At 41.0% G+C, this 25,130-nt stretch overlaps 1 protein-coding gene across 1 annotated transcript in view; it reads left to right on the top strand.

Annotated features, from left to right (window-relative positions):
* The window catches only part of TMEM245 (transmembrane protein 245), a 70,116-nt gene extending 45,437 nt beyond the window's left edge, over positions 1 to 24,679 (top strand). The window contains exons 14-19 of the mRNA XM_006771219.2: positions 1,118 to 1,240; positions 1,370 to 1,515; positions 8,264 to 8,364; positions 9,713 to 9,887; positions 12,614 to 12,808; positions 22,790 to 24,679. Coding sequence (XP_006771282.1) covers positions 1,118 to 1,240; positions 1,370 to 1,515; positions 8,264 to 8,364; positions 9,713 to 9,887; positions 12,614 to 12,808; positions 22,790 to 22,835 — 786 coding nt within the window. The 3' untranslated portion in view covers positions 22,836 to 24,679. The remainder of the gene's footprint in view (positions 1 to 1,117; positions 1,241 to 1,369; positions 1,516 to 8,263; positions 8,365 to 9,712; positions 9,888 to 12,613; positions 12,809 to 22,789) is intronic.
* Positions 24,680 to 25,130: the final 451 nt, after the last annotated feature.

Genomic DNA, 25,130 nt, shown 5'->3' with positions numbered 1-25,130 from the left:
TCTTTAATAAATGGTACATTTGAGGTAGGAAAGGAATGGGTAGGCCTTTCATAGCACAGATGGTGTAACTTGAACATATGACAAAAAACAGCTGCTGTTTTGGAAAGGGGAGGCACCAAAATGAAATCAGACGTTATGAGTTCTGGTCTCGGCTCTGGTTCCACATATTAGCTCCCTGCCCTTGGGCAAGTTTTTTTTTCTTTAAACTCTGGGCTTCAGTTTGCATATCTATAAAATAAAGATGGCTTTATCTGCATTTCTTCCCAGTGTTGTGAGGTTTATGGGATGAAAACTAAGGATGTTTTTAAAAAATTTTAAGTTTTTCTGGTCATTTTGCTTCCATGTTTTATATTACTCAGGGAGAACAGAATACACATTATCATAAAGGAATTAAGTTTATGAAGAAATAGGGAATAGAAAACATATAGGTGCACTATTGATAATATGCATCTCCCTTTAGTAATATTTAACATATAGTAGTAAACTTTATTTTAATACCTGGTTCTAGGAAAGTTGCAGGTGATGGATCAACTGAACTCAGTAGTTCTTAATAGAAGGGTCATCATTTATGAGAGGAACGATTTTTAGCTGCAGAGCTCTGCCCCGACCATGTCTGTTCATTTCTTTTATTGTGATTTTAGTGAAGATGCTTTGGTAGTTGTAGATGAAGTTAAGTTGAAGGTGGAAAGAGGGAAGGAAGCAAATAAATCAAACGCTAGGTTTTCGTGACCCGCACTTGTGAGCCTACATGCGAAGGTTGCACCTTGACATATTCTCCTCTCGGCATCATTCCTATATATACCATTTTTACAGTTATAATCATGCTATCTATAAAATTTTCCTATCCTGCTTTTTAAATTTAGCATTATATCATAAAATATGTTCCAATTGTCATAATAGAGGTGATTTTAATGGCTGCCTAATATTATTTGGAGTAGATTCATCATAATTTGCATAATCATTTTCTTTCCTAATCAATATTCAAATGTTTTCAGATGATTTTTTTTTTCCAGTTCTTGCCCTTTCAGTTTATGGTACTGTATTAAAAGCACACAGATACCTGGAGAAACTTCTTTCCTGAGGATTAGTTCTGATACTCAGCTTTTCCTCCTCGCAGATCTTGGAGTCTCTGTGGATTGTTATGAGCCGAAACGTGAGCCTGCTTTTCACCACTGTCACCACGCTCCTGACCATCCTCTTCTACAGCGGCACGGCCCTTCTCAATTTCGTGCTCTCTCTGGTATGTACATATAGATAAGAACACATCACAGTTCCTTCCACAGTATTGCATATTCTTGGCGCCATTGGTGTTTCCTTCCTGTAGTCTCCACATGTGATTTTTTAGGAGATACTGTCCTTTGTTTTGCAGATCATTTTCCTGACCACACTGTTTTATCTGTTAAGTTCCAGTGATGAGTACTACAAGCCCGTGAAGTGGGTGATAAGCCTGACACCACTGTCTCAGCCAGGCCCTTCTTCTAATATTATTGGCCAGTCTGTGGAAGAAGCTATCAGGTAGGGATAAGATTTGTACTATTCTTTTCATGAGAAGCCCGTTCGGTTTCTGTCTTGAGCCTTCCTGGTAACGTTCAGTGCTAACCTAGTGAGGGAACTGCTGGTGTTTAAAAAAAAAAATGTATCTCCTTTTGAGAGGATAATATAAGCAGTGAAAATGTTGATAAGAAAAAAATTCCAAACAATTCCAATATCCTACTCACAAGCCCATGGTTTACAAAGATTCATGGCCTGTCCCCCTCGGCTTTTCCTTCGAAGGCTCTTGCTCTAGGTGCCGATCATCACATTACTTGCTCACTCGTATACCTCACCTTCTCTCAGAACCCTCCTTCTGTTCTCGGGAATTCCAGCTCTGTTCTGGGAGGGCGTCGATGGCCTCCGGTGTCTTCTTCTCCCTCCGCAGCCAGGCCGTGCCTTCTGCAGGGGGTGGTTTGGGCACTGGCAGTGCAGCATTTTGGGTTATCTTTAAGTCATAGTCTCTGTGGACATTGTAGGTTCTGGCCAGAAACTTCCATCATGTTTTCTGGGATCCATGTATTGCAGGCTTGGTTTCTGAATGAGATGCTTCTTCGGCATTTGTTTTGCACATGCTCTTTCCAGGTCACAGGCACCTGTCCCCTCCCGCCCTTTTCTTTTTTCTCGTTTCCAGTAGGGAGAGGCCTTTTGAAGCCTCGGCCTTGTCCCTCATTGCTCTGAATTTATCATTAATACTTTATCACATTTTTACTTTTTTTAAAAAAACCTTCATTGTTGACAGTATTACAGATGGCTCTCATCTTCTCCCTTTCTGCCCCCTTCACCCAATTCCCACTCCGCCCCAGGCCTTCCCCGACACGTTTACTTTCTGTGACTAGCTGCCCATGTTAACTCCGCGTGGTGTCCTTTAGAGCTCCTTTTTCTAGTAAGTTATCGGCCAGGTGGTTGTAAGCTTCTCTTGAGCAGTGAACCTTTGGCTGGCATTTCTCATACTTGTAAAATATGCCATTGCTTGGGACCGGTCTTCTGCAGAAATCTTGATTTGACTGATAATCCTGTGTGGCTGAGCTTGGCTTCTTTTTTTAACGTATTCATGTACCAGCTAGTGAAGATACCCCTTGGATCTTCAGAAAACGCCCCTCATTTAAATAGGATGGGTGCTCCTCAAATACCTTCTCTCTGGAAACTTCGGTAGGTTTTCTCCCTTTTTCCTACTTAGCAAGGCCCGAGTAAGGTCTTCACCAGTATCTTGAATCCTTGATTAGAGATCCAAGTGGGTTTTTTTCATTTTGGATAAAAACAAAAACAAAAACAGTTCTTATCTACTGTGGTGCCCTTGGGTATCCGGGGCGTGGGGAAGGATTCATGTAAAGGCTCTAAGTTTGGGAGCTTTCACGGTGGAGCTGTTCCTCGGGAAGAACCTCATGGCCTTAGCAGCCTCCTCAGCCTGTGCGACTCTTGGTTATCATCTTTACTGAGTAAACGAATGATGAAAACTCCAGCAATAGATTAACTTTAGTTTATCTAAATGCCATCTATCTGCCAAAAAAAATTTTTTTTTTTTTTTTACCAAAGAAGAAAATAACATTCTATCTTCCCAGTAGAATTAAGCTATTGAATCCACCATCTCAAAGAGTGGCAGAATCCTCTAGTCCAGGGGTGGGCAAACTTTTTGACTCGAGGGCCACAATGGGTTCTTAAACTGGACCGGAGGGCCGGAACAAAAGCATGGATGGAGTGTTTGTGTGAACTAATATAAATTCAAAGTAAACATCATTACATAAAAGGGTACGGTCTTTTTTTCAATAGTTTTATTCATTTCAAACGGGCCGGATCCGGCCCGCGGGCCGTAGTTTGCCCACGGCTGCTCTAGTCAGTTGACTTAAGCCAAGATTTACCAAAAAATATCTACCTTGTCCATAGAGAACTTCAAGAAATATGGTAGTTTATTTTCCTAAAGTAATCTTCATTAGCACTGACTCTTTTTCTCACAAAAGCTTTTCTATCTTCAAATCTCAGTTTTTGAATTTTCCTTTGTTCTACTTCCTTAGTGAACCACTTGCTGACCATCCTCTGAATGTTGGTCATTGAATCACCTTTTTTTTTCTCTCTCTCTCATGAAAACCAAGTTACCCTTTGCTTTAAACTCCATTCTCTAATGTCATGGTTGCTTGGAATTGATAAGCAGAGCTATGTTTTGCTCCAGGATAATGAAAGCCCACTATTCTTCTGGTATTCCAGGAGGAGCCGGTTCGGGGAGAAGTTCATGAGTTAACTTTGTGGTTCTGTTGAGACTATTCAGATGGACACATGAAGCTGATGGCTGAAAATTCAGGTCTTTGGCTCAGGAGGGAATTTGAGATTAGAAGAGTGGAGTCATCTACAGAGATATGAAGAAATCAGTTTCTTTCTACAAATGAGATTTGCCTCATCAACTTGAGTTTGCACACATTAATCATGCACTCTAATAGTAGCCCATGTCTTGGTTCCAGAGTATACTTGGACAAAACCCGTTCATTTTATCATCTTATTTTTAATACAGAAAATATTTTTTTAACAATCCTTAGTACCATCCTAATGGTCTCAAAACTGACAGGTTTTTGTGAGTCTGAAAATAATGGTATAAGACTAGAGAGCTTATTACAGCCTGGGCCATTTTTCTAACCACAGCTCTATCACGTTATATAAATTAAAGGTTGTAATTTAGGATGATTTTTAGCAATCTTAAGTGCTTTCGGTCTATTTTTTTTTTCTGGGTCAAATTCAAGACTTAAAGAAAAATGTATGGGTTTTACGTCGATGCCTCTGAAGATCCTTCTCATGTGTATGAGGGCAGTGGGTTCTAGTTCTAAGGGCTCCTGTCGGACTTTTCATTCTGAAGGATTGTCTTCAAGATGGAACATAGCTCTTTATGGAGAAAAATGTTGAGGAAAAATATTGTACAGATGATTATGAAAATGCTATTATAGTGTGTGGAGAGTGTAGTTTAGTCTTCAAATTATCAGTGATTAACAGACTTCATAAGCATCAATCATTATTCATCATCAATGCTGCAGTTAAGCCGCTCATTAAACTCATTTTATGTGGTCCATTAATAACTTGAAGGTGGAATTGAAATTGGGAGTTAATTGCATGACCAGACAGTGAACATGTCTTTGTTCTTCAGGCTTTGCCTTTCGAAATATGTGGTTACTGTATAATCACCGTCTCATTGAATTTTTGAACTTTAATTGTTATTCGCAATTCTGAATAAGCAGTCTAAATTAAATGCATTTGTGGTTGGGTTTTCATTTCATGGATTTTTGAGTCAGTGGCATGCATCCTTCATTCCCAAACCATTTTCCTCCCCTTAGAGCATGTTGTGTCCTGAATGTTTGCATCATACCCTTCTTCCCTGATGCTCCCATTCTGCTTGCTCTGGTGGAGATATTGCACATTACTAAGTTGCATGTTCCACGGCCTCAGTGCAATTTAGTGTGTGTGATATTTTCACATGAGTGCATGCACACGGGTATGGCTCTTGCTTGTGGAATTGCAGCTTTTCAGTGCCAGTGGTTAGGATGTATGTATTGTGAGATTTTCATTTGGAAAGTGAACATGCTTCCCATGTCTATCCCCCAATTTTGGAGGATTAACAGTATTTGTTTTTTTTAAAAAAAAAATCAATGTTGATCATTTAGTAAATCAGCACTTTCATTTTTTACTTGGAGCAAAGTGAATTTTCATTGGAAAGAAATTCTCATGATTTAAGGTTATAAACATGTATTTGAAATGCGTAAGGGAGAATTTAAAGCTGTTAGAAAATGTATTTTCACTTATTTGAAGAGATATCTCTCCTAATACTGGAATAGAGAGACAGACTTCCTTATGCGTAATTGGGAAATTAAATTAGCTAGAGTTCTTAAATAATAACCAAATCAGTAAATGTAATGCCTATTTAACCTACTTGGTTAAAGATTGGTCTAATAAACCTAACCATTTACTTCTTTAAGTTTCCAAGGAAAATGACCTTAAAAAACTTTGTCTTGTATTTAGTTTCTCATTGTGTTGCTTTAAAAATTGCTAAATTTATTGTAATAGGCTTACCATAGAACTGGTGTTGAGATACAAATGTTTGCTATTTGCCTATATAATTGAACCAACCCCTTGCTAATTTTTTAGTTAGCATCTTCCTATCTCTTTTTCTCTCCTATTCACTTCTGTCCTCTTGTCTCCTTCCCTGACTCTCCTATAGAGAAGGCAAAACTGTAGTGACAGAAAGCATATCCAGTGGCTTTCAGAGACCCAGGTTTAGGGAGGGATTGACTATAAAAGGGCACCCTCGAACTTTCGGGGGGGTGATAGAAATGTTTTATGTCTTGATTGCAGCAGTGGTTATGAAACTGTATAAATTTATCAAAATTTACTGAATTATGTACTTAAAGTTGGTGAGTTTTACTGTTTATAAATTATAGTTCAATAAAGCTGAGACAGAAAAAAGAGAGAAGAAAAATGGCTAGGCATTTCAGGGAGTTAAAAATGTTCTTAGTAAATGGTTAGAGGATTTTTCTCTGCTGTTTTATAAAGCTTGTGTATCAGATCAGAAGTAATACTTCCGATAATTCCCCCGATAGGGGGGAATATATTGTCTTTTCCTCCCTCATTGAGTTGCATAAATATGTTTAGTAACTGCAAGCAATATATAATGCATTTAGGGTCCACAAAACTACTTAAACAGTGCTTTAGTGAGAAAATTATGAACAGTCAATATTTGAAGACAGAAGAAAGAGGGCTGTTCTGTTTCCTGCAAGTGGTCCTTTTTGGATTGAGTGTTGCCTCCTTGCCACCCCGGCAGATGATTCAGTTGTGATATTCTGTTGCACCTTTGATGTCAACTTATTTTTGGCTTAACATTTCTTAAATAATGTAAGGTTGATGAAAGCACTACAACTCTATCTTTTCTCATTGACTCCCCCAGTTCTACTCAAATTCTGTACTTTTTTTCTTAGACATTATTCTCATTAATTCTCTGTGGTGTTTGATCTATTATTATTCCCTTCTTTTCAAAAGCTCCTTTCTCCCTTGGTCTCTGGGAATACCACACTGTAGTGATTTTCTTCCTACTCCAGAAGTGATTGCGTTATCTCTGGCTGGTGTAGTGTTTGTCTGTGGGTCCTTTGAGAACACAGTCCATTGGCCCATTTTCTCCAGGCTTTCCCCTTGGGGTAGCTTATCCTTTTCTGTGAGTAATCCCGTCTGGCGTATTTCTCTTAGGCCTCGTCTCTTATTTCCAGCTACCTCATCTTCCTTTTTTTCTAACCATTGCCCAAACTAAATGTCTTCCCTTTTCTTCCATGTCCCCTCCATTCTGGGCTTCTCCATGTCGTTGAGACACTGCCATGCCTCCCCCCTGTGCCGTTTTCCTTTCCCTCTGTCTCCTCTATTCGGTTACTATTTGCATTTTTTATATTTCCTGTGGGCCATCTCCATTCCTTTCAGTCTTTTTGATACCACTTTAATCTGTGTCCTTATTGTCAGAGGTCACATGGCACTTTTAAGACATTCTTGAGTGAAAGCTGCTGGTCAGGGTGCCAAAGAAGGTTTCACATTTGGGGAGCCACTTGTCCCCAAATCCGTGTCTCCAAACCCTATGAAATGACTGAATCAGTAGGTTCCAGAGCTTGACTGTACTCTGACAGGAAACCTCTCGGGCTACTTTGAAAAAGCTTGGTGTTTCCTTTTGTGGGTTCAGTGCCACCTTTGCTGCGACAGCCTCTGCTTTTTCCATTGCAGAGAGCTTTTCCTTCTCATGAGCATGTGAGCGTGCCTCTCCTGTGCCCTCCACAGTCCCGATGTCTGTAATTTTGCGATGCCTTGTGATAACTTAAAATTTGCTGCTCCTGACACGGTACTGTCTTAATAATTTTCCACTTGAAAAGCACAAATGAAGTCCCTGAGACTGCACGTTTTTTTGTATTTCATTCCTATTAATCACCGAATATGAGTATCTGTTTTTACCCCTCTATGTGTGTATGTATGTATGTATGTATGTGTATATAATGTTTTTAGGGAATATGACTTAGGGAGGTTTTATTTTTCTTTTCTTTTTTCTTTATTGATTAAGGTATTACATATGTGTCCTTATCCCTCCGTTGCCCCCACCTCTTATATTTTTGTCTCTGATTTTACTTTGGAGTTAATATGTTTGGTTTTCTTTTTCTTTGTTCTCCTTTTTTTCCCCCATAAATTCTCTCCTAATGGCATGCATTCTTTGATAGTTGGCATTTGCAGAAGTTACTTTGTAGGCTTGGTTGAATAGTTGAAGAAATGTGGGAAATTTTGTCAACAGAAGGGAGGCTGCTGAGTACAAGTTCTGTTATCCCTCCCTTGCTCTTTCCAAAGGGGAGGGCTGGTCTTAGAGTTTAACTGTATCCTCAGAAATATGATATTCACACTTGATTTTCCTTTCACCTATTTTGGCAGTAAAAGGTCTGCTTTAGAAGTGAAAGTTGATTAATTATCTCAGTGACTAGGGTAGTTAAAGGTGTTTTATTCCACTTATCTTTTTTTCATCAGAAAGAAATGTAAAGAATAGTTTAGAAAACATTTCTGGGTTTTAAAAGAAGTCTTTATGTTTCGATAGAACAAAATGAAAACTGCATTCTCAGGCAATAGAAAAATTGAAGCTGTTATCAGATTTGTAACGAAGTAGCCAGAAGCCCAGAAAGAGTGATTTTTCTGAATCACAATATACTATGTTCATTTACTTTCCCTTTTATCTTGGGTCCTCTAGAGGGGTGTTTGATGCTTCCCTCAAAATGGCTGGCTTCTATGGATTGTACACCTGGCTGACTCATACTATATTTGGCATCAATATTGTCTTCATACCATCAGGTAACGACTATGTCATAACTTTCACTGTCCTCTATTTAAGGGAAGTTAAGCCATTTTACACACATTGGGAAATGTTCTATTCCCCAAATTAAAAATACTAAAAGTTTGAGATCAAATCTAGTCCAAATTAGGAACAGAAATACAATTTGTCATGTTAATTTATTGCTGTATCCCCAGTAGCTAGAAAGCACTGTGTACTGTTTGTTGAATGAATGAATGAATGAATGTCCTATTACTAAGCACAACACCTAGCCCATAATAGGCACTCAGTAAGTGTTTGAACTGAACTGACTGGCAGGAAGCAGTGAGTTGATCAAATAGCTTTGCCCCATGAAGGAGGTTGTCCCATGGGCAAGATGAATGCTTCTGAGGGCCCATAAACCGTCCCCACACCTCTTGAGGTCTATTCTGGTAATACCCACATTCCATACACACCAGGATGGTTTAATGACCATCTTTTACTTTCCTCTGTGTTATCTCTGCTCCTCTCCTTCCACTTTTTCTACCTTTATTTCCATGGCTGCTTGTCTTCCTAATATATCTGCCTGCCACACGTGCCTCTACCACCAGTTTTTTCCACTGTGGTCTGTGCTCCCATCCTCCTTTACATTCCCAAGTTCATTCAGGTTCTTCCCTACGTTGTTTTCCACAAAGCCATCCTCTGACATGCAAGCACCCTGAGTGCAGGGAGGTTGATCATGACAGCCCTTTGAGGTTGGCAGGGCAGCTGATGTCCCGTAGTGTAGATGAGAAACCAAAGTGTTCCAAAGTCACAGGCCTGGTTCATGGTTAGGACCGAACTGGAATCCACGTCTGCTTGACTTTAATCAGGAGAGCCCAACTCTCTGTAGAGTGCTTTCATGTAATGTTCTGGCAGGAGACAAGCTTGAGTAAGATCCTCAACAAGCTGGGTGTTTTGTTATTTTTAAATTACATTTCATTTTTTTATTAGAAAGAGTCAAGGTAAAGACTCATCTCTGAGCTATTGAAACTGATTTGGCTTTGGACTCAGTACAAATTTTGACCAATGTTCTATAGTTACGTTATAGGAGTGTATATTAATTAACTACCATTGATTCAAAATAACCACAAGACACAAAAATTTAGTTGCTAAAGAATAGAGTCATGAAGTAGACACACATTTTAGAAAGATTTTCACGATCAAGTTTTAAGATCTCAGACCTTCATTTAACCAGCAAAGTTAGTTAAACAAGGACATAACATTCCCTGAAAACGTGAGTTGCTATTTAACTTGTTTTGGTGGAAATTTTCAAATGGGAGGAGCTGCTTAGGTTCTGCTGTTTTGCTGATGATGTTCAGTTGCATTTCTTAATTAATCTTTTACTAGCTTTAGCAGCAATCCTTGGAGCAGTGCCATTTCTGGGGACATACTGGGCAGCAATACCTGCAGTTCTAGACCTGTGGCTTACACAAGGCTTAGGATGCAAAGCCGTCTTACTGCTGGTTTTTCATCTCTTGCCAACATACTTTGTAGATACTGCCATCTATTCTGATATTTCAGGGTAAGTATCCTATAGAGCTTCCAGGAATCATGTCCAGGGATTTCTGTGGCATTTTTAAAGGAGAGTTTTTGTATTTCTTTTGGAGATGGGAGAAAGGACAAGGGGTGGGAGTTTTTAGTGAAGTAGCCTTCTGTGATCCCACTATATAATCAAAGTTTAATTTAACATAATATTGTTTTCAAAGTATTTTGGTATCATGTAAGTATACTGTATAATAAATAAGACCCTGAGTTAAAACAAAAATATGAATAACAGGAAAGAAATGTTACTAGATGTACATAAAATATTCAAAGTAACAAGTTTGTGATTATTTTCAGAAAGTCTTTGCTTTTGGAGAAAAGACATTATTAAGTTGTATATCTGGTGATTTCCATGTAAAACCAAATCTCATCAAGCTAAATATTTGACAAACAGCTCTCTTATTTAAGATGTTAGATAGTGTGGTTCTTTGATGGTTACAGGTTAAATTTAAGACAGAAGCAAACTTGAGCCACATGATATCAAAATATATATATACTAGGAGTCCAGCTCGCGATTGGAAATCGCACAAGGCTGCCCACCCACCTGCAGCCCTGTCTTGACACCCGAACCTGTCCATGCAGAGCTCCAGCATGCCTGGCCCAGCCCCCAAACCCTCTGGCCTTCTCTGGCCGCTTCAAGCCCTGCCCTCAGTCCCTCAAGTCACCTCTGGTCCCGCCTTCTCTGGGCACCTCCCCACTTCTGCCCCATCTCCGGAGCAACATGGCGGCTCCATCTGCCCCGTCATGGCACCGGAGGAGAGCGTGGAAGCCTCCTGCCTGTTGCGCTGTGCTCCTTCCCCTGGCAGGTGGGCTGCAGGGCACTCAGAGTGTGAGCAGTGGGTGGCAAAGGACTGTTGAGGGGGCCGCTATGGGCTCTCACCCCTGCCCTCCCCGGCACAGGATGGTCCCACTTCCTCTGGGTGCCTCTCCACTTCCACCCCGTCTCCTGAGCAACACCCCAGCTAAAATGCTAATGACCTGGTCGTTACCTGTTACGGCATGTTGACCATTAGCATATTAGCTCCTTATTAGTATAGATATATTTTGTAGATTTTGATATTTATTTTAGAACTGGCTTGATTTATTAAGTAAATGAAGCCAAGTCTCATTTAGTTACATATTCAGATTCACATTGTTTATTCGAATCTGGGATGTCACCGGATGTTGAATTTTAATCAACTTCTTAAATTCAGGATACAGCCTACCGAAGCTATCATACTAGTAGTAAATTTTCTTTCAGTAAAACTCATCATCACAATAAGGTTAGATGTGGTCTGAGTTTATAGAAAGAGTACACCCTTCAGCTCATTTGAAATTATATAAGGACAAATTCTATGTCCTTTGTTTTCTCTCTAGTAAGTTAAAGTAGAAAACAAATGAAGTAGAACTACTCTGAAGCTCCAGAGGTCCAGAGCAAAAAGCAACAAGCAACTCTATACAACCCTCCTAGGAGCTTTAATGCCTAAAACTTGAGAGAGAAGATTAAAGATAAGAGAAATCAGAGTGTGGTAACTAGTGCTTAACAATTGATATGTAAATAGTAGGAATGGGTATACAGTTTATATCAAAGAGCTTTCATTTCTTTAAACTTTACTGCATGTTTTATATTAGCTAAAATTTAAAATTTATATGTAAATTTTTTCTTAATAATAAAATAATACCTTATTTAATCAGCATTATTAGGACATGAAAGGTTTTGCATAAATTAAGCTTTTTCTTAAAAGCTCTCAGGACATTTTTTTAAAGCAGTAAGCATTTTTGATAGAACTTTACTTAAATGTATCATTTATTGACATAGCATACATTGGAATACTGCCCTGTATCCTTTTTTTGGAAAAAGGAAGACAAATTGTGAATATAATGTATTGGTTTTCTGAAGACTGGCTTACTTCACATGTTACTTATTGAACTATAATATAATATAAAACATCCTTCCAGGGTATATAGTTATTTGCCCCTTACTGAATTGTTGTAGTCATGTGTGTTTAAAAACTAGAAACAAACAACATACCCTTTTCCTGGTTCCCCTCATGTCAGTGGTCCTTGTTATCATTATCATTGTGCTGTGCTGCTGTAATCTATCTTATTTTGTTCCAGTTATGTAAGTGATACTGTGATATGCTGGAGGGCAATTATGACTCTCCTGTGAAATAAAATCTTGGATTTTCTGACAGGTCTTTTCCTCATGAGGCCTTTTAGCACTACCTACACTAGAAACTACTAGTATACTTTTGGGGGTTGTCAGAAGTCTAACCTATGAGTAACAGGGATGCTATTGTATTGTCATCATCTTTAAAAAAGCATAATTAGTTAATTACATGCTAAATTGGGCTCACTTAATTGTCTTAATGGAGGTAAACCTAATAGGTGACTGATACAACCAATCCTAAGCCGACATTAACCCACTTCAGTTAGCCATGTAATGGGTGCTAGGTACCTGTTAACAGCACTGACTTCACTCCTCCAGTTGCTGGACCTATATGAAAGGCAAAGGTCAGACATGATATGTAGGCAAGAAAATGCTTCCATCTCAATGTTATTACAATATTCAGTTATCCACACTGAGATATTTGAAGAGAGCGGTAATATAGTCAAAAGCCTGGTGTATTAGAGAATGACCATTGTGTTAGAGAATGTATTTCAGATTTACTCCAGGGTTTATGTTTGTTAAAAGTCCTGAGCCAATCTGTGTGCCTTGTATTCCAGAGGTGGCCATCCTTACTTGACAGGCCTGGCTGTGGCTGGCGGAGCATACTACCTGGGCCTGGAAGGAGCAATCATCGGGCCCATACTTCTCTGCATACTGGTGGTCGCTTCCAACATCTATAGTGCCATGCTAGTGAGTCCCACGAACTCAGTGCCCATGGCAAACCAGACTCCGTGGCCTGCTCAGAGTCAGCGGTGAGTTAAAGCGGAATGATCTCTGCCTTCTTGACCTGAGTGGTCTGGCAGGATAAAGGTGTTTCAGCGCCTACCCTCTGCTAAAGGTGGTAGTAGACACTGAATAGAGAGAAATCACTGGGTTTTGTGTACCAGGAACATTTGAAAACTCAGTTGGGTCAGAATTTAGTTAATGTCATGAATGACCAAAAGTAAGTGGAAAATATAAAAGACTATTTTGGGGACATGGTATGTCAGATTAAAGATGCAAGGTAGAGGATCATCAAATGCAATACATGGATCTGTGATAGGCAAGCATGCATGGCAGGTCAACTTGGGGACCATGCATGGCTGTAGAGGCTTTTCCTGAAGTCGTAATTGATAGCTTGCCTGTTTAAAAACGTTTCTCTTTAGAGTGTTATTTCTTCCCTGTCTTCTACCTCCCACAACTGTTAAAACTGTAAAGCAATTCTGATTCCTGATTCTTTGTAATTCTACTGTTTGAAGGCCTGTAGGATCTTCCTTTTTTTTTTTTTTAATCTATTTTTTCTGTTGTTCTGATTGGCACTTTTATTCAGTGCCTTTGTGACCATTAAAACTAGAAATTTATGTTCTGCAGTTCTGAAATTGTTCCTGAAACATTTTGTTAATGATTTCCTTCTCTCCCTATCAGAAACTTACTTTTATTTAATGCTGATCCTCATACACTGGTCATGTCATTTTGTCATCTTTTATTTGCTCTTCTATTTTCTGTCTCTTTGGCCCTATTTTCTGGGTGATTACTTTATCTTCTAAAACTGCCATAGAGATTTCCATGTCTGCTATTGTATTTTTTTTTAGTCTGGTTTATTGAGGTATTATTTTTGTAAATAAAATCGTATCTTTTTTAGTATACAAGTCTATATCAGTTTTCTATAATCCATAACAAATTACCACTAATTTAGTGATTTAAAGCAACATATGGCCGAAACCGGTTTGGCTCAGTGGATAGAGTGTTGGCCTACGGACTGAGGGGTCCCAGGTTCGATTCCGGTCAAGGGCATGTACCTGGGTTGCAGGCACATCTCCAGTGGGAGAAGTGCAGGAGGCGGCTGATCGATGTTTCTCTCTCATCGATGTTTCTAACTCTCTATCTCTCTCCCTTCCTCTCTGTAAAAAAATAACTAAATAAAAAATAAAAAAAATCAATAAAATATTAAAAAAAATTTTTAAAAAAAAGCAACATATGTTTATTATAGTCATCCCCAGGGGTCAGGAGTCCAGGCACAACTCAGCTGGTCTTCTGCTTGGAATCTGACAAGGCCACAGTCAAGGGGTCAGCTGCAGCTGGGGTTTTTATGTGTGGATTGGGGTCTTCTTCCAAGCTTGTTTATTATTGGCAGAACTGAGGCGTGCAGCTCCTGTAGGCCACTTCTCCAGGCCGTGCATACATGGATGTTTGCTTCCTCAAGGCCAGCTGGCCAGTATTTTTCTGACTTCTGTCTCTGCTAAAACCCTTTATTAAAGGGCTCAGCTTATTAAGCCTGCCCCACCCAGCATACTTTTCTTTTGATTAAAGCCAACTGATTAGAGACTTAATTATATCTGTAAAATATCTTCATTTTTTTAGTATTAACACAACATAATCATGATATCAGAGACCAGATATTTTTGGCTCTTGGCTCATATTAAGAGTGCGACACTCACTCAAGAGCTGTTAGTGGGTTATGTATGTTACTGTGATCTAATCTGGTCGGGCCATTGTCTTGTGCAACCTTCGATGACAGTGCTTTGGCGTTCCCTTTTTGGGCTAGTAAATGCCTCAGAGAAAGATTTTCTAACCTCCAGCCTAGAGGTTGATGGCATGTTCAAGGTGTAAGCATTCACTAAATGACTCTTGACTGCATATCTGTCTTTTCTTTTCCGGCTAGACTGGTTGCTGTGACTGCAGGGGCCATGTCAGTTTTAGTTACTGGTGTATCCACAGCACCTGTTAACAGTGTTTTGTACTTGGAATGTGTTCAATTCCTAGTTGAAGGAACGAATGGGCTGTGAAGGAATAGTCTTTACTGAGGCATGAGCTGTGGAACGTTCGGCTTCTCCTGGGAATTCTGACGTTATAGTGTGAATAGCGGTGGATGGTTGCATTTCATTAGGCAGACTTGCCTTCTAGCTGCAGGTGCAGGCACCAGTGGCTGAAAAGACCCATTTGCAAGACTTTCTATGTATTACCATATGTCTTCAGACAGATGATCAACTGTCCACCTGAGGAGAGATATAGGAGGGAGGACTCCCTGCCCGCAGTGGTGAATGCAGTATGTGCTGGTGGCGAATGTCGAGAAGCATTGGGCTTCCCACAACTTTGGGCTGATTCAGTCAGTAATCAGAACCTCTTTCTCTTCTCTGTTAACACTGGGGCTGTTTGAAAGGACAAAACGCTCCTGCAATCATATGGCTTGGAGTACTTTCTTGATATTTGGACAGGATAATCAGACTTGATTTGATGTACATATTTCACTCCTACCAAAGGCTGAGCAGCAATCTCTGAATGTCAAAGCTCAGAAAAACCTGTACGGCGGAAGCAGGACTGTCCCAGGAATCTTCCAGGGATGCCGTTCTCGGCATCGTTTTCCATTGCCCTCTGTCGCACCTTGATACCTCCAAAGGCGACAGTTGGATGTGGTCCTTCAGGAGCTCAGGTTTATCTTTCTCTAGGAAAGAGTTATTACGAACCCCTTGCTGTTTTGAAGAGTTATTTTTTTTTCCTGTTTCTGCAAAATGAGATACAAAGATGTTCTCCAAAAACAATACCACTCTGACAGACCTTGACATTAAACCTCAGAATTTCAGTTGGGGTGTACTTGCCATCATCCTACTTTGGTATAATGAGGGGGAAAGAGAGAAACCGGGTTACTAGGGAGCTACTGGACTCACCCTCTGCTGACTGTTGCCTCCTCTCCTTTGACTCTGTTGCTGGCACATTTCTTGAATCTGTTCACCCCTCTGTGTTCCCTGTGGGGTGACCCAGTGCTGGGGTGACCCTCAGGGGTCTTTTCTCTGGCCCCTGCCCCTCTAGTCTGGCTCCCTCCAGTCTGCTTTCCATAGTGTGGCTAAGAGAGACCAAGTTTTACCACCCAAAATATACCTTTTGGGATATTGATTTTAAGCTGGTTATTAAGAAACGGAAGACTCAGAAAGAACTTTTGACTTTCCCTCCTTACCTATCTAAAGGAATTTGGATTAAAAAAAAAACTTGCTTAAAGGAAAGGAGCATCACCTTAGCATCTTATTATAAACTAAACGTGGCAGACAGATAGCAGTCCAGCAAAGCCTGTGTGTTGAGTTTCCGTCTGTGCCCCATTGTCTCCGGGTGGCCCCGCAGGAATTGGTTTACAAGGGGTTTGCCCCCTCTCAGCTGCCTATGAATTGCCTGTGTTTCCTTTGAAATCCCAAACCCCTGCCTCCCTTCTCCTTTGTCCAAAGTGGCATATAATCCTCGGGTATCTTTGTCCAATGTATCTTTGGGTCTCATATCTTATGACACCCCAAGTGTACACCTGTAATAAATTGTAGACATGTTTCCTGTTGATCTTTCTTATGTTAATTTGATTGTTAGTGCAGCTAGAGGAATTTAGAGGCGGGAGTGTTGCCAGTGGAAATGGGGTCCTCTCATGGACTCACAAGGAAAGCATTCCGGGTGCCCACATATGGGAGGGACAGGTGTAGTGATAGGATTTATCGTAGAAGCAAAATCGTTGTGAAAGAAGGCCAGCCTTGTCTTCATCAGGCTCAGAGCAAAGGCCAGCATCCGGAAGGAAGTGCTTCCTCTGTCCTATTTGTTCTGTCCAGTTCAGTCCCCGTCCCCATCCTCCTAGGTTAGCTTCTGTTCCCAGCTGTGCCCTGGCTGGTGCTTGGAGTCCAGTGGCTGTGGGGCCACAGGTGGCTGTTAGGGCTGCACAGCTGCTATGGAGAGAGAACACACAAATAGGGCGAGTGTATGTTGGGGGCGGGGGTGAGAGAGAGAGAGAGAGAGAGAGAGAGAGAGATCCCACATGCCCTTGTTAGGCTGATTATATTATCTCGGGCTTGGGAAGGACCAGGCACCCTTTCAAAATAACCAATCCACTTCTCAGTCTTTCTTGGGCTGGCACTGGGCCCTCCCCCTAAGCAATCCATCTCCTAGATCCTCTGGGGTGCTGTGTCCCTCATCCAGTCCAATCGTTTTCCCAGGCCAGGCTCTGCGGCTTTGTGATCACCATCTTAGTTCCTACTGTGCATGCCTCAGAGTGGAAGCACCTCCCCCGTGCCACCTGGCTTCTGCGCTTGTACCCAGCAGAGGAATTTCTCCTGCTCTTTTTATTCCTCCCCCTTCCCTGGCAACTGTAGGGATTAGGTCCCCAGGGTGTAGGATGCAGAGGTTCCCTGGGGAGCCTATGAATGCCGCAGTTTCCTGGTGAAGCAGGCTTATTATCTCACTCAGCTCCTCAGTTCATGATGCCCAATAATGTCCGATTCCCTTTGCTCCTTTTCTTGATTAATATCTAGCTGCCTATGCTAACATGAGGAAAATTATTTTTGCACCCCCACAAAGCCTCTCTGGTTTTCCTGAAGCATAAACGTTATGCTCCTCTATACTGAAAATTCTCACAGTGGCTTTACATGGCCTTCAAGATAAAATAGAAACTTTTCATAGCTTCTTTCTGTCTACCTCTGCAGACTCCTCGCTCTGCTGCCCGCCTTACGTTTTATTTTCTAGCCATCTTGAACTTGTTTTAGTTTCCTGAAGTCAGTGTCATCTATGCACTTGTTTTTCCCTCTGTAAAGAATACCACCCCCTTTCTAGACAAATCCAGTATTATGGTCTACTCTATACCAGTGGTCAGCAAACCGCGGCTTGCGAGCCACATGCGGCTCTTTGGCCCCTTGAGTGTGGCTCTTCCACAAAATGTAGGCGTGCACGTACAGTGCGATTGAAACTTTGTGGCCCATGTGCAGAAGTCGGTTTTCGGCCTGGGCGAGTCTATTTTGAAGAAGTGGCGTTAGAAGAAGTGGGGGTGTCGGTCGGTCAGATGACGGGAGACTGGGTGCAGGCAGGCCGCGGGATGCGCAGCGCAGGGAGGTGCGCGATTCATGCACGAGTTGAGTGAGACTGGCTACAAGATGAGTATGGATGGGAGCGTTGGAAGGGGTCGACCTCAGCGAACGTACCTCAATCACCACCTCTAGTGAATATTTCCTTGAGACTCAGTTATTCATCAATCAAGATGAGATACAGTCTGTGTTTTATTTCCTCCTGCACACTCCCCACCGGGGATGTGCCCGCAACCAAGGTACATGCCCTTGACCGGAATCGAACCTGGGACCCTTCAGTCCGCAGGCCGACGCTCTATCCACTGAGCCAAACCGGTTTCGGCTTAAAGTGACCTTTTAATGAAAAGCATTGCTGGCACTCACTAGACTAGGTAAGATGCCCCTGCTGTGTGTCCCCATAGCATGTTGTACTTGTCCTATTGGAACTTGATACACAGGGTATAAATGTGTGCGTCATTAGTTGTCTTTCTCGCTAGTTGGTAAGGTTTCTGAAAGCAGGAGCTGGGTCTGACTTCTTTGCTACCGTTTTACTATTGCTAGCATGGTGTTTGGCACATGGAAAGTGCTCGGTGAAAATTGGGTGAGTTAATAGGTTGGGGAAACCAAGAGAAGACTTGATAAAAAGGATATTGCAATATAACCTTGAGATTGAAAAAGACAGACGGAACATAGTAAACCTCAGCCTTAGAAGTTTATTCCTTATCTGTTGGAAGAGAAGGGATGTGTATAATAGTGATGAGATGATAGTGATCACAGGTTTTGTACCTATGTGCTGGGGAGGGTTCAGGAAATACACAATCAGCTAGGGCCAGCCAATGGAAGTTAAATTAGTCACTTAATTCTTTTCATTGTTTTTTTTATTTTCAAATGTTCAAAGTTTATTCCGTATCTCTGGGAGGCCAAGAGTCAACAGCTCTTGAGCTGTTAAATCAGAAGAGATTTAAAGGTTTACATAAAACGGAATCTTCATAAAAATCGCATTGAAACTTTAAAGGGAAGCAGATCCCCAAACATTTTCCAAGGAGCAAAGGCTTGTGACTGGGAAACCACACTGCACAGTGCCCGTTGCCCTTAAAGGGGCTCTAAATGCTCACAGCTGTCCTCTGTCCCCAGCTCATCCTGCATTTTGCTTGTTCCGCCACCTGGTTCTGAGGAGCATAATCATCCTTATAGCTCGGGAAAGAAGACTGTAATTTGGTAGTTTAGATAAGACATTCACCATTTTTAGAAATACTGTCAATGAAGTCTTTATTTCTTTTTTTCTTCCTAATCTAGAGAGTTGCAGTTTTATGAGCCCTCGCAATTACTTAGCTCTGTGCCTCTTGATGAGGCCAGAAAGAAACCAGAGAAAGACAAATCCCTTATGATTTCACTTACATGCAGGATCTAAAAAAAGAAAGAAATCACCCGACTGGAGTGGCTCAGTTGGTTGAGCGTTGTCCTGTGCACCGAAGGGTTGCCGATTTGATTCCCTATCAGGGCACATACCTGGGTTGTTAGTTTGATCACCAGTTGGGGCATATATGGAAGGCAGCCGATAGATACCGATTTCTCTCTCTCTCTCTTTCTCTCTCCCTCTCTTTCCTTCTCTCTCCCTTTTTCTCCGCCTCCCCCCTTCCGCTAATAAGCATGTCCTAAGGTGAGGATTAAAAAATAAGTCCTCTTAAAAAATAAATAAACCAAACTTATAGATACAGAGAACAGATTGGTAGTTGCGGGGGGTGGGACAGATGCAGGGCGAGTGGACTGATTTTGTTTTGTAATTTTAGTTTAAATAAATTCAATTAAAATTTTTTTAAAGAAATTATTTCTGCATCTCTAGGTTATGTGGTTTGTTTTCCAGGAGAAAATTGGAAGTTGGTTTAATATCAATGTTATGTCTGTAAGGTTTTACACACACACACCACCTTCACCAACCTAAACATCTAAAGAAGATACAGTGTAGAGAAGGAAACTCTCAGTAACTGTTTTCTCAGCTTGCTTAATTTTATTTCCTTTCTTCTGAGTGCATTTGGAGGCTTCCTTGGCCTGGAGGGAGCATTGAACAGTAGGTATGAATTTCAACATGAAAGCTAAGCTTACTTGTCAACAGAAGGCAGTCACCAGGCCAACCACAGTCTTAACCTTATTTCATGCCTCTTTGCCTGAGGCAGGACTTTTCATTCATAGTCTAGAGAAGTGGTTCTCAACCTTCCTAATGTCGCGACCCTTTAATACAGTTCCTCATGTGGTGACCTCCAATTTCATTGTTACAAATTGAACATAATTAAAGCATAGTGATTAATCACAAAAACAATATGTAATTATATATGTGTTTTCCGATGGTCTTAGGCGACCCCTGTGAAAGGATCATTCGACCTCCAAAGGGGTCGCGACCCACAGGTTGAGAACCGCTGGTCTAGAGGCATTGTCTCATTAGAGATTCAGACTTGCAGGTAACTTAGAAATTTGAAAAGATGTCAGAGGATGAATTTAGAAATTTGTTGTGTGTTGGAAATGCTTTGTAGTATTGGTCAGTTTTTGATTATTGGTTGTAAAGCCTTTCCAGGGGTTCCCAGAATTGAGTAATGCCTGGGATTGTCATCTGAGACATTGGTAGTCATCTTAGCCTCTCTACAGGTGTTAAAACACTAATTTTGGTGGCACTATGAAAAGCAGGTGTATAAATAAATAGCTATCTAGAGCAATGGTTGTGGAAGGGGTAATTTTGCTCCCCTTAAGGGACATTGGGCAATGTCTAGAGACATTTCGATTATCACAACTAGTAGGTAAAGGCAGGAATGTGGCTAAACATCTTATAATGCACAACAATGTCAATAATGATGCTATTGAGAAACCCTGATTTGATTAATAGACAGTTTGATAGATAGTAATATGAATAAAGCATCTATAATAATAAAAGCATAATAAGCAAGGGAAGCCCGGGTCCTGGGTGCCGGAGGGAAGCCGGTGCCGGCAGCCTGGGGAAAGAAGGCCTCTAGTGTGTATATATATAAATCTTAGTTTGGGGGTATTTTTCTCAGAGTTTAAAGTTATTTAAGGAAACAATTCATTTCGATTCCTAGGCCCATCAGGAAATATTCAATATGGTGGTTTTGGCCACGTCACACATAAACCCTTTCAAAACCGCCAGAGCCCGAGCCAGGAAGCTCACCCATCCCTCAAAGCTATTCCTTTGGACACAGGGCTGTGCTGGTTAGAGGCATGCTAGTTCAGAGGCTTAGGGCACCACCCACTGAAAGAGCCTTGAGACAATTGAGCATCCCTGATGTAATCTCTTTACTGTACCATTCTACCTGTGCCCCCCTTGATTTTGAGGTACTCCCGGCATTGCACCAAAGGGTCAGTCTTTAATTGACCTCTGCCCTCTCTAGCTCACCCTCCTAAATATATGAACTGAACATTGGGAAAACAAAAAATGTAAGAGGTGGCATGGATGTGAATTGCACCTGAAGTTCAAAATTATTTGCTTTGCCAATTTTTAAGGAATTTGTACCTAATGACAACTTTTTGTTATCTTTTGTTTCCATAACTATGAGTGATTCCCTGAAGTTTTGTAACACTTTTCTTGTATTCTATTTTAGGTCTATTTCTAATGAAAAAGTTAATCTTTTTAATTATAAGGTATGAAAATAAAATGGGCTTTATTTGATAAATAATGTAAGAAGGAACAACGTGGTGTAGTGATGTGGCTACAATTAATAAAGTATAGCTTGAAGACTTTAAAATTGTTTTGAAAACTAGCTTTTGATCGGAGATGTTTTTCTGTGGTCCTAATTGGTGATACTGCTGTAAAGGAGCAAGGTAACTTCTAGCTAAAAGGATGGCAATGAATTTCTGCTTCATACTTGTACCCTTTAAGATAGATTTAGCTTCATGTAACCCAAAACAAACAAACTCAAAAAACCACTGTCAGTAGAACTCAAATGACTTAAATAAGCTAGAAGTTGATTTCTCTCTCCTCTCTCTCGGGTGAAAGCAGTCCAGAGCAGGCAGTCCAGGGCTGGTGTAACTGTTCCACAACATCCAGCCGAGCCTCCTCCTGGCTGTTCTGCTAGCCTTGGTGTGAGGTCTTGTCCTCTAAGATGGGTGCTTGGGCTCATGTTCATTGATAAACTCTGACCTTGGCAGTTGGCTGCCAGCACAGATGCAGGCCTGACTGGGTGACATAATCCTAGCTTGGGCATATAAATTATGTAGCAAAGGCAAACTAGCTACTACAGACCTGCGGCAGGCGCCTCATAGGTGCAGCACACCACCTCTATCCAGCCTAGATGTTACCTGCAGTTAGTGATATGCACTTAGCTTGCCTATGTGGGTCAGACAGTTCAGTACCAGGCAATTTGGTGAAAAGACCTAACCTCATTTCTCCTGCCCTGAACCATATCCCTCAGAGCTTGGGCTCTGCTAGGTCAGGTTTCCTCTTTTGTAATAAAACGTATTCACTTGGCTTTTGATCTTTGATCTTCTAGTGTTTTTCTCTAATATCCTTGTGTACACTTTGCAGCCAGCGTGAAGGGGGAAGGGAAGATCACCCTTCTCTTTTAAGGACACTGCTGAGAAGTCACACTGCTCTTCCACACACTGCTCTTCCAGTTATATCTCATTGGCTAGAACATAGTCACATGGTTGTTAATTTCAAGGGAAATAGTTTTTTGGATGGGAGATAATGGACTCAGCAAAAAAAAACCTCTGGCGTTCTTGTTACTAGCACACTTTGAAATAATACTCAAAATGCGAACTCATGATAATATTAAGAAAAACAACTATATAACCTCATCAAGGCTCTCAAATGGTAAAAATAAGTTATTATTTATGGCATTTAATTACTGGTTAGGTGCTGTTTTTCCTTTCTTTTTTTGATATCTCTGTGATTTCATTCCTCCCACCTCCTCATTTCCAAAAGAAAACGAATTTTATTTTTTCTTATAGGACTTTCCGTGACATTTCTGAAGATCTGAAATCTTCAGGAGACTGACATGGCTTCTGCTTCAGTGATTTCTCTAGGAAGTTCAACCTTGACTGTGAGTTCAGCCCAGCTGTGTCTCCGGTCCTTTCGGCTGCGCCTCGCACGCAGAGGCGGGGGCAGAAGCAGAGTCTCCTGGCCTTCCTACAGAATGCGTGGACAAGAGCCAGCTTGCTGTGAGCTGCTTTGCATTTGAAAGCACAGCGTTAGAGCTCCGAGATGTGGTTTGCTCACCTAACTGTCGCTCAGATGGCTTAGTTAAGAGTTTCAGTGTATACACTGGTACCATGGCTTGAAATTTACCCCCTTGCTTATCTGTATTATTATAATATGTATTTATAAAGTTATTTTTAAGAGCCCTAAACTACCTACTGTTAAAAGGACATACATGTAATTTTTCTCCTGTTTTAAGAAATCTGTTCATAAACTTTTCTACAACAGTCACTTTTCAATGAAAAGGGCTTTCACTTTTGATTAGGTAGTTGCTTGAGCAGGAAAAATGTGTCTTCTACCCTTTTCCCACAATGTGTGCTCCTCTCTAAGGAAGAACCAATCTTCCGTGTAAGGGCAGGTGGCTCAATTCAAGTTCAGTTAGTTGTGTGTTGCAACCAAAGGAGAGACAGACGGACTGAAGATCTCTCTCTCTCCTTTCTTCTGTGCCATCCCCCCATTACACTGTTGCCAAATTTCTAAAACTTGGCAGACCAATGGCATTGAAGTGAAATACATGTCAGCTGCTATTAGTGGTAACAGTATGATAGAATTCATGTTGGGGGTTTTTTCTTTCCAAATGTTTCAAGTGAAAAATCTCAGGTGCACCAGGACTCTGATTTGGTAAATGTATCCCTGTTTCACCATTTGGAATTCTGCCACTTGGTTACTTACAGACCAGAGTTTTATATTTATGTAGTATTTTCCCACCACTTAGCGCAGTGCCTTGCACATGAGACTGAGATGAATGCCTGTTGAATTACATTGTAACTTCTTAAATTTATCAGATATCACAGTAAGCAGCATAATGCTTTACATTTTACAAAGTCTCTTTGCCTGTAATTATTTCACAACAACTTCACATAACCTTTCATACAGCATTATGTTGTTTTATAACAGTTTCACACATGATGAAGCTAAGGTTTAGAAAACTGACCAACATAAAGTTCAGTAAGATTTGACCTCAATCTTCAGACTCCGTAAGTCTGCAAACTCTGCTTATGCTGTAGTGTTTCTTCTACTACCTTACAGTTTTCCGTGCTGTGAGATAGAATAGGTGTCCTTGGACTTGTCCTCTGTTCATGAGGGCCGGGACTAGCACCCAGCTCTTAGCTCTGTGCCCTTGCCACTGGATAAAATAATCCTCGGGCTCTGTCTCTGCCCCAGGGGAATGTGGAGGAGAAAGGCTTCTTAAGAATCAGAGATCACCGGTTTGGAAAACACTTAAAAGTAGAAATTATTTTATCTCAAACACTTTTTCACTAAAAAGCACAGTTAGTATAACTAGCTTAAATTTATTCTGATATTAAGAAAAACTCCATTTAGAAGAGAGGCTACCATGAAGTCTTTGTTTATACAGTAGACTGTGCACATCTCGAATTTTTCTTATGAACCCTTCAACAATTATAATTTGATATAACACCAGTGTTACATTTGACCACTAATTACTTTCTTTAGTTAGTGGTTTAATCATTTATTCAGTAAAACATTTGCTAAGAGTTTGCCATGCTCTAGGCCCAAGCCAGGCACTGTACAGGTTGCTGTAGGGGATAGCTCATAAGCAGGCCTTCTCTTCCGGTAAATCTTAGCCAGATCATGTGTATTGCTAAGATAAAAAAATTTGCATTAAAGGGGTTAAAAAAGAATTCGGGTTTGTATTTGTTGATTGTATACTGGTAAGTTTATAGCTGTAATTTGCACGTATTCACAAGAGGTAAATGTTGTACACAATGAGTTGGGTGCCTATACAGATTATGTTCTTTCAAAGTGCTGGTCATAATTATCTAGGCTGTTAGAGGGGGAACTCTGAGCTCTAAGAGACGAGGTTAGAGCTGCCAGAATGAGCAGTGATGTAATATCACCCTGGAACAGCAGGAACAGAGGTGCCCTAGTGCTACCCAGGCCTTATCAGGAATGGAAGTGCCCCAGCACTCCAGCCGCTGCATAAGGACGGGGAAGGCACGCTGGCTAGGAGAGGTCTTCCTGGAACCCTCACAAACATGCCCCCCAGGTAGAGTGAGGGTGTGCAGAATCTCCACAGAGCATAGGGAGCAGGTGGCATGAAAAGGTAGGAGTCTCACGCTCAAGTTTTAAAGA

The sequence above is a fragment of the Myotis davidii genome, unplaced genomic scaffold (assembly GCF_000327345.1).
Source record: "Myotis davidii unplaced genomic scaffold, ASM32734v1 scaffold64, whole genome shotgun sequence".
Lineage (NCBI taxonomy): Eukaryota > Metazoa > Chordata > Mammalia > Chiroptera > Vespertilionidae > Myotis > Myotis davidii.
This window is presented reverse-complemented; position numbering and strand designations above follow the sequence as displayed.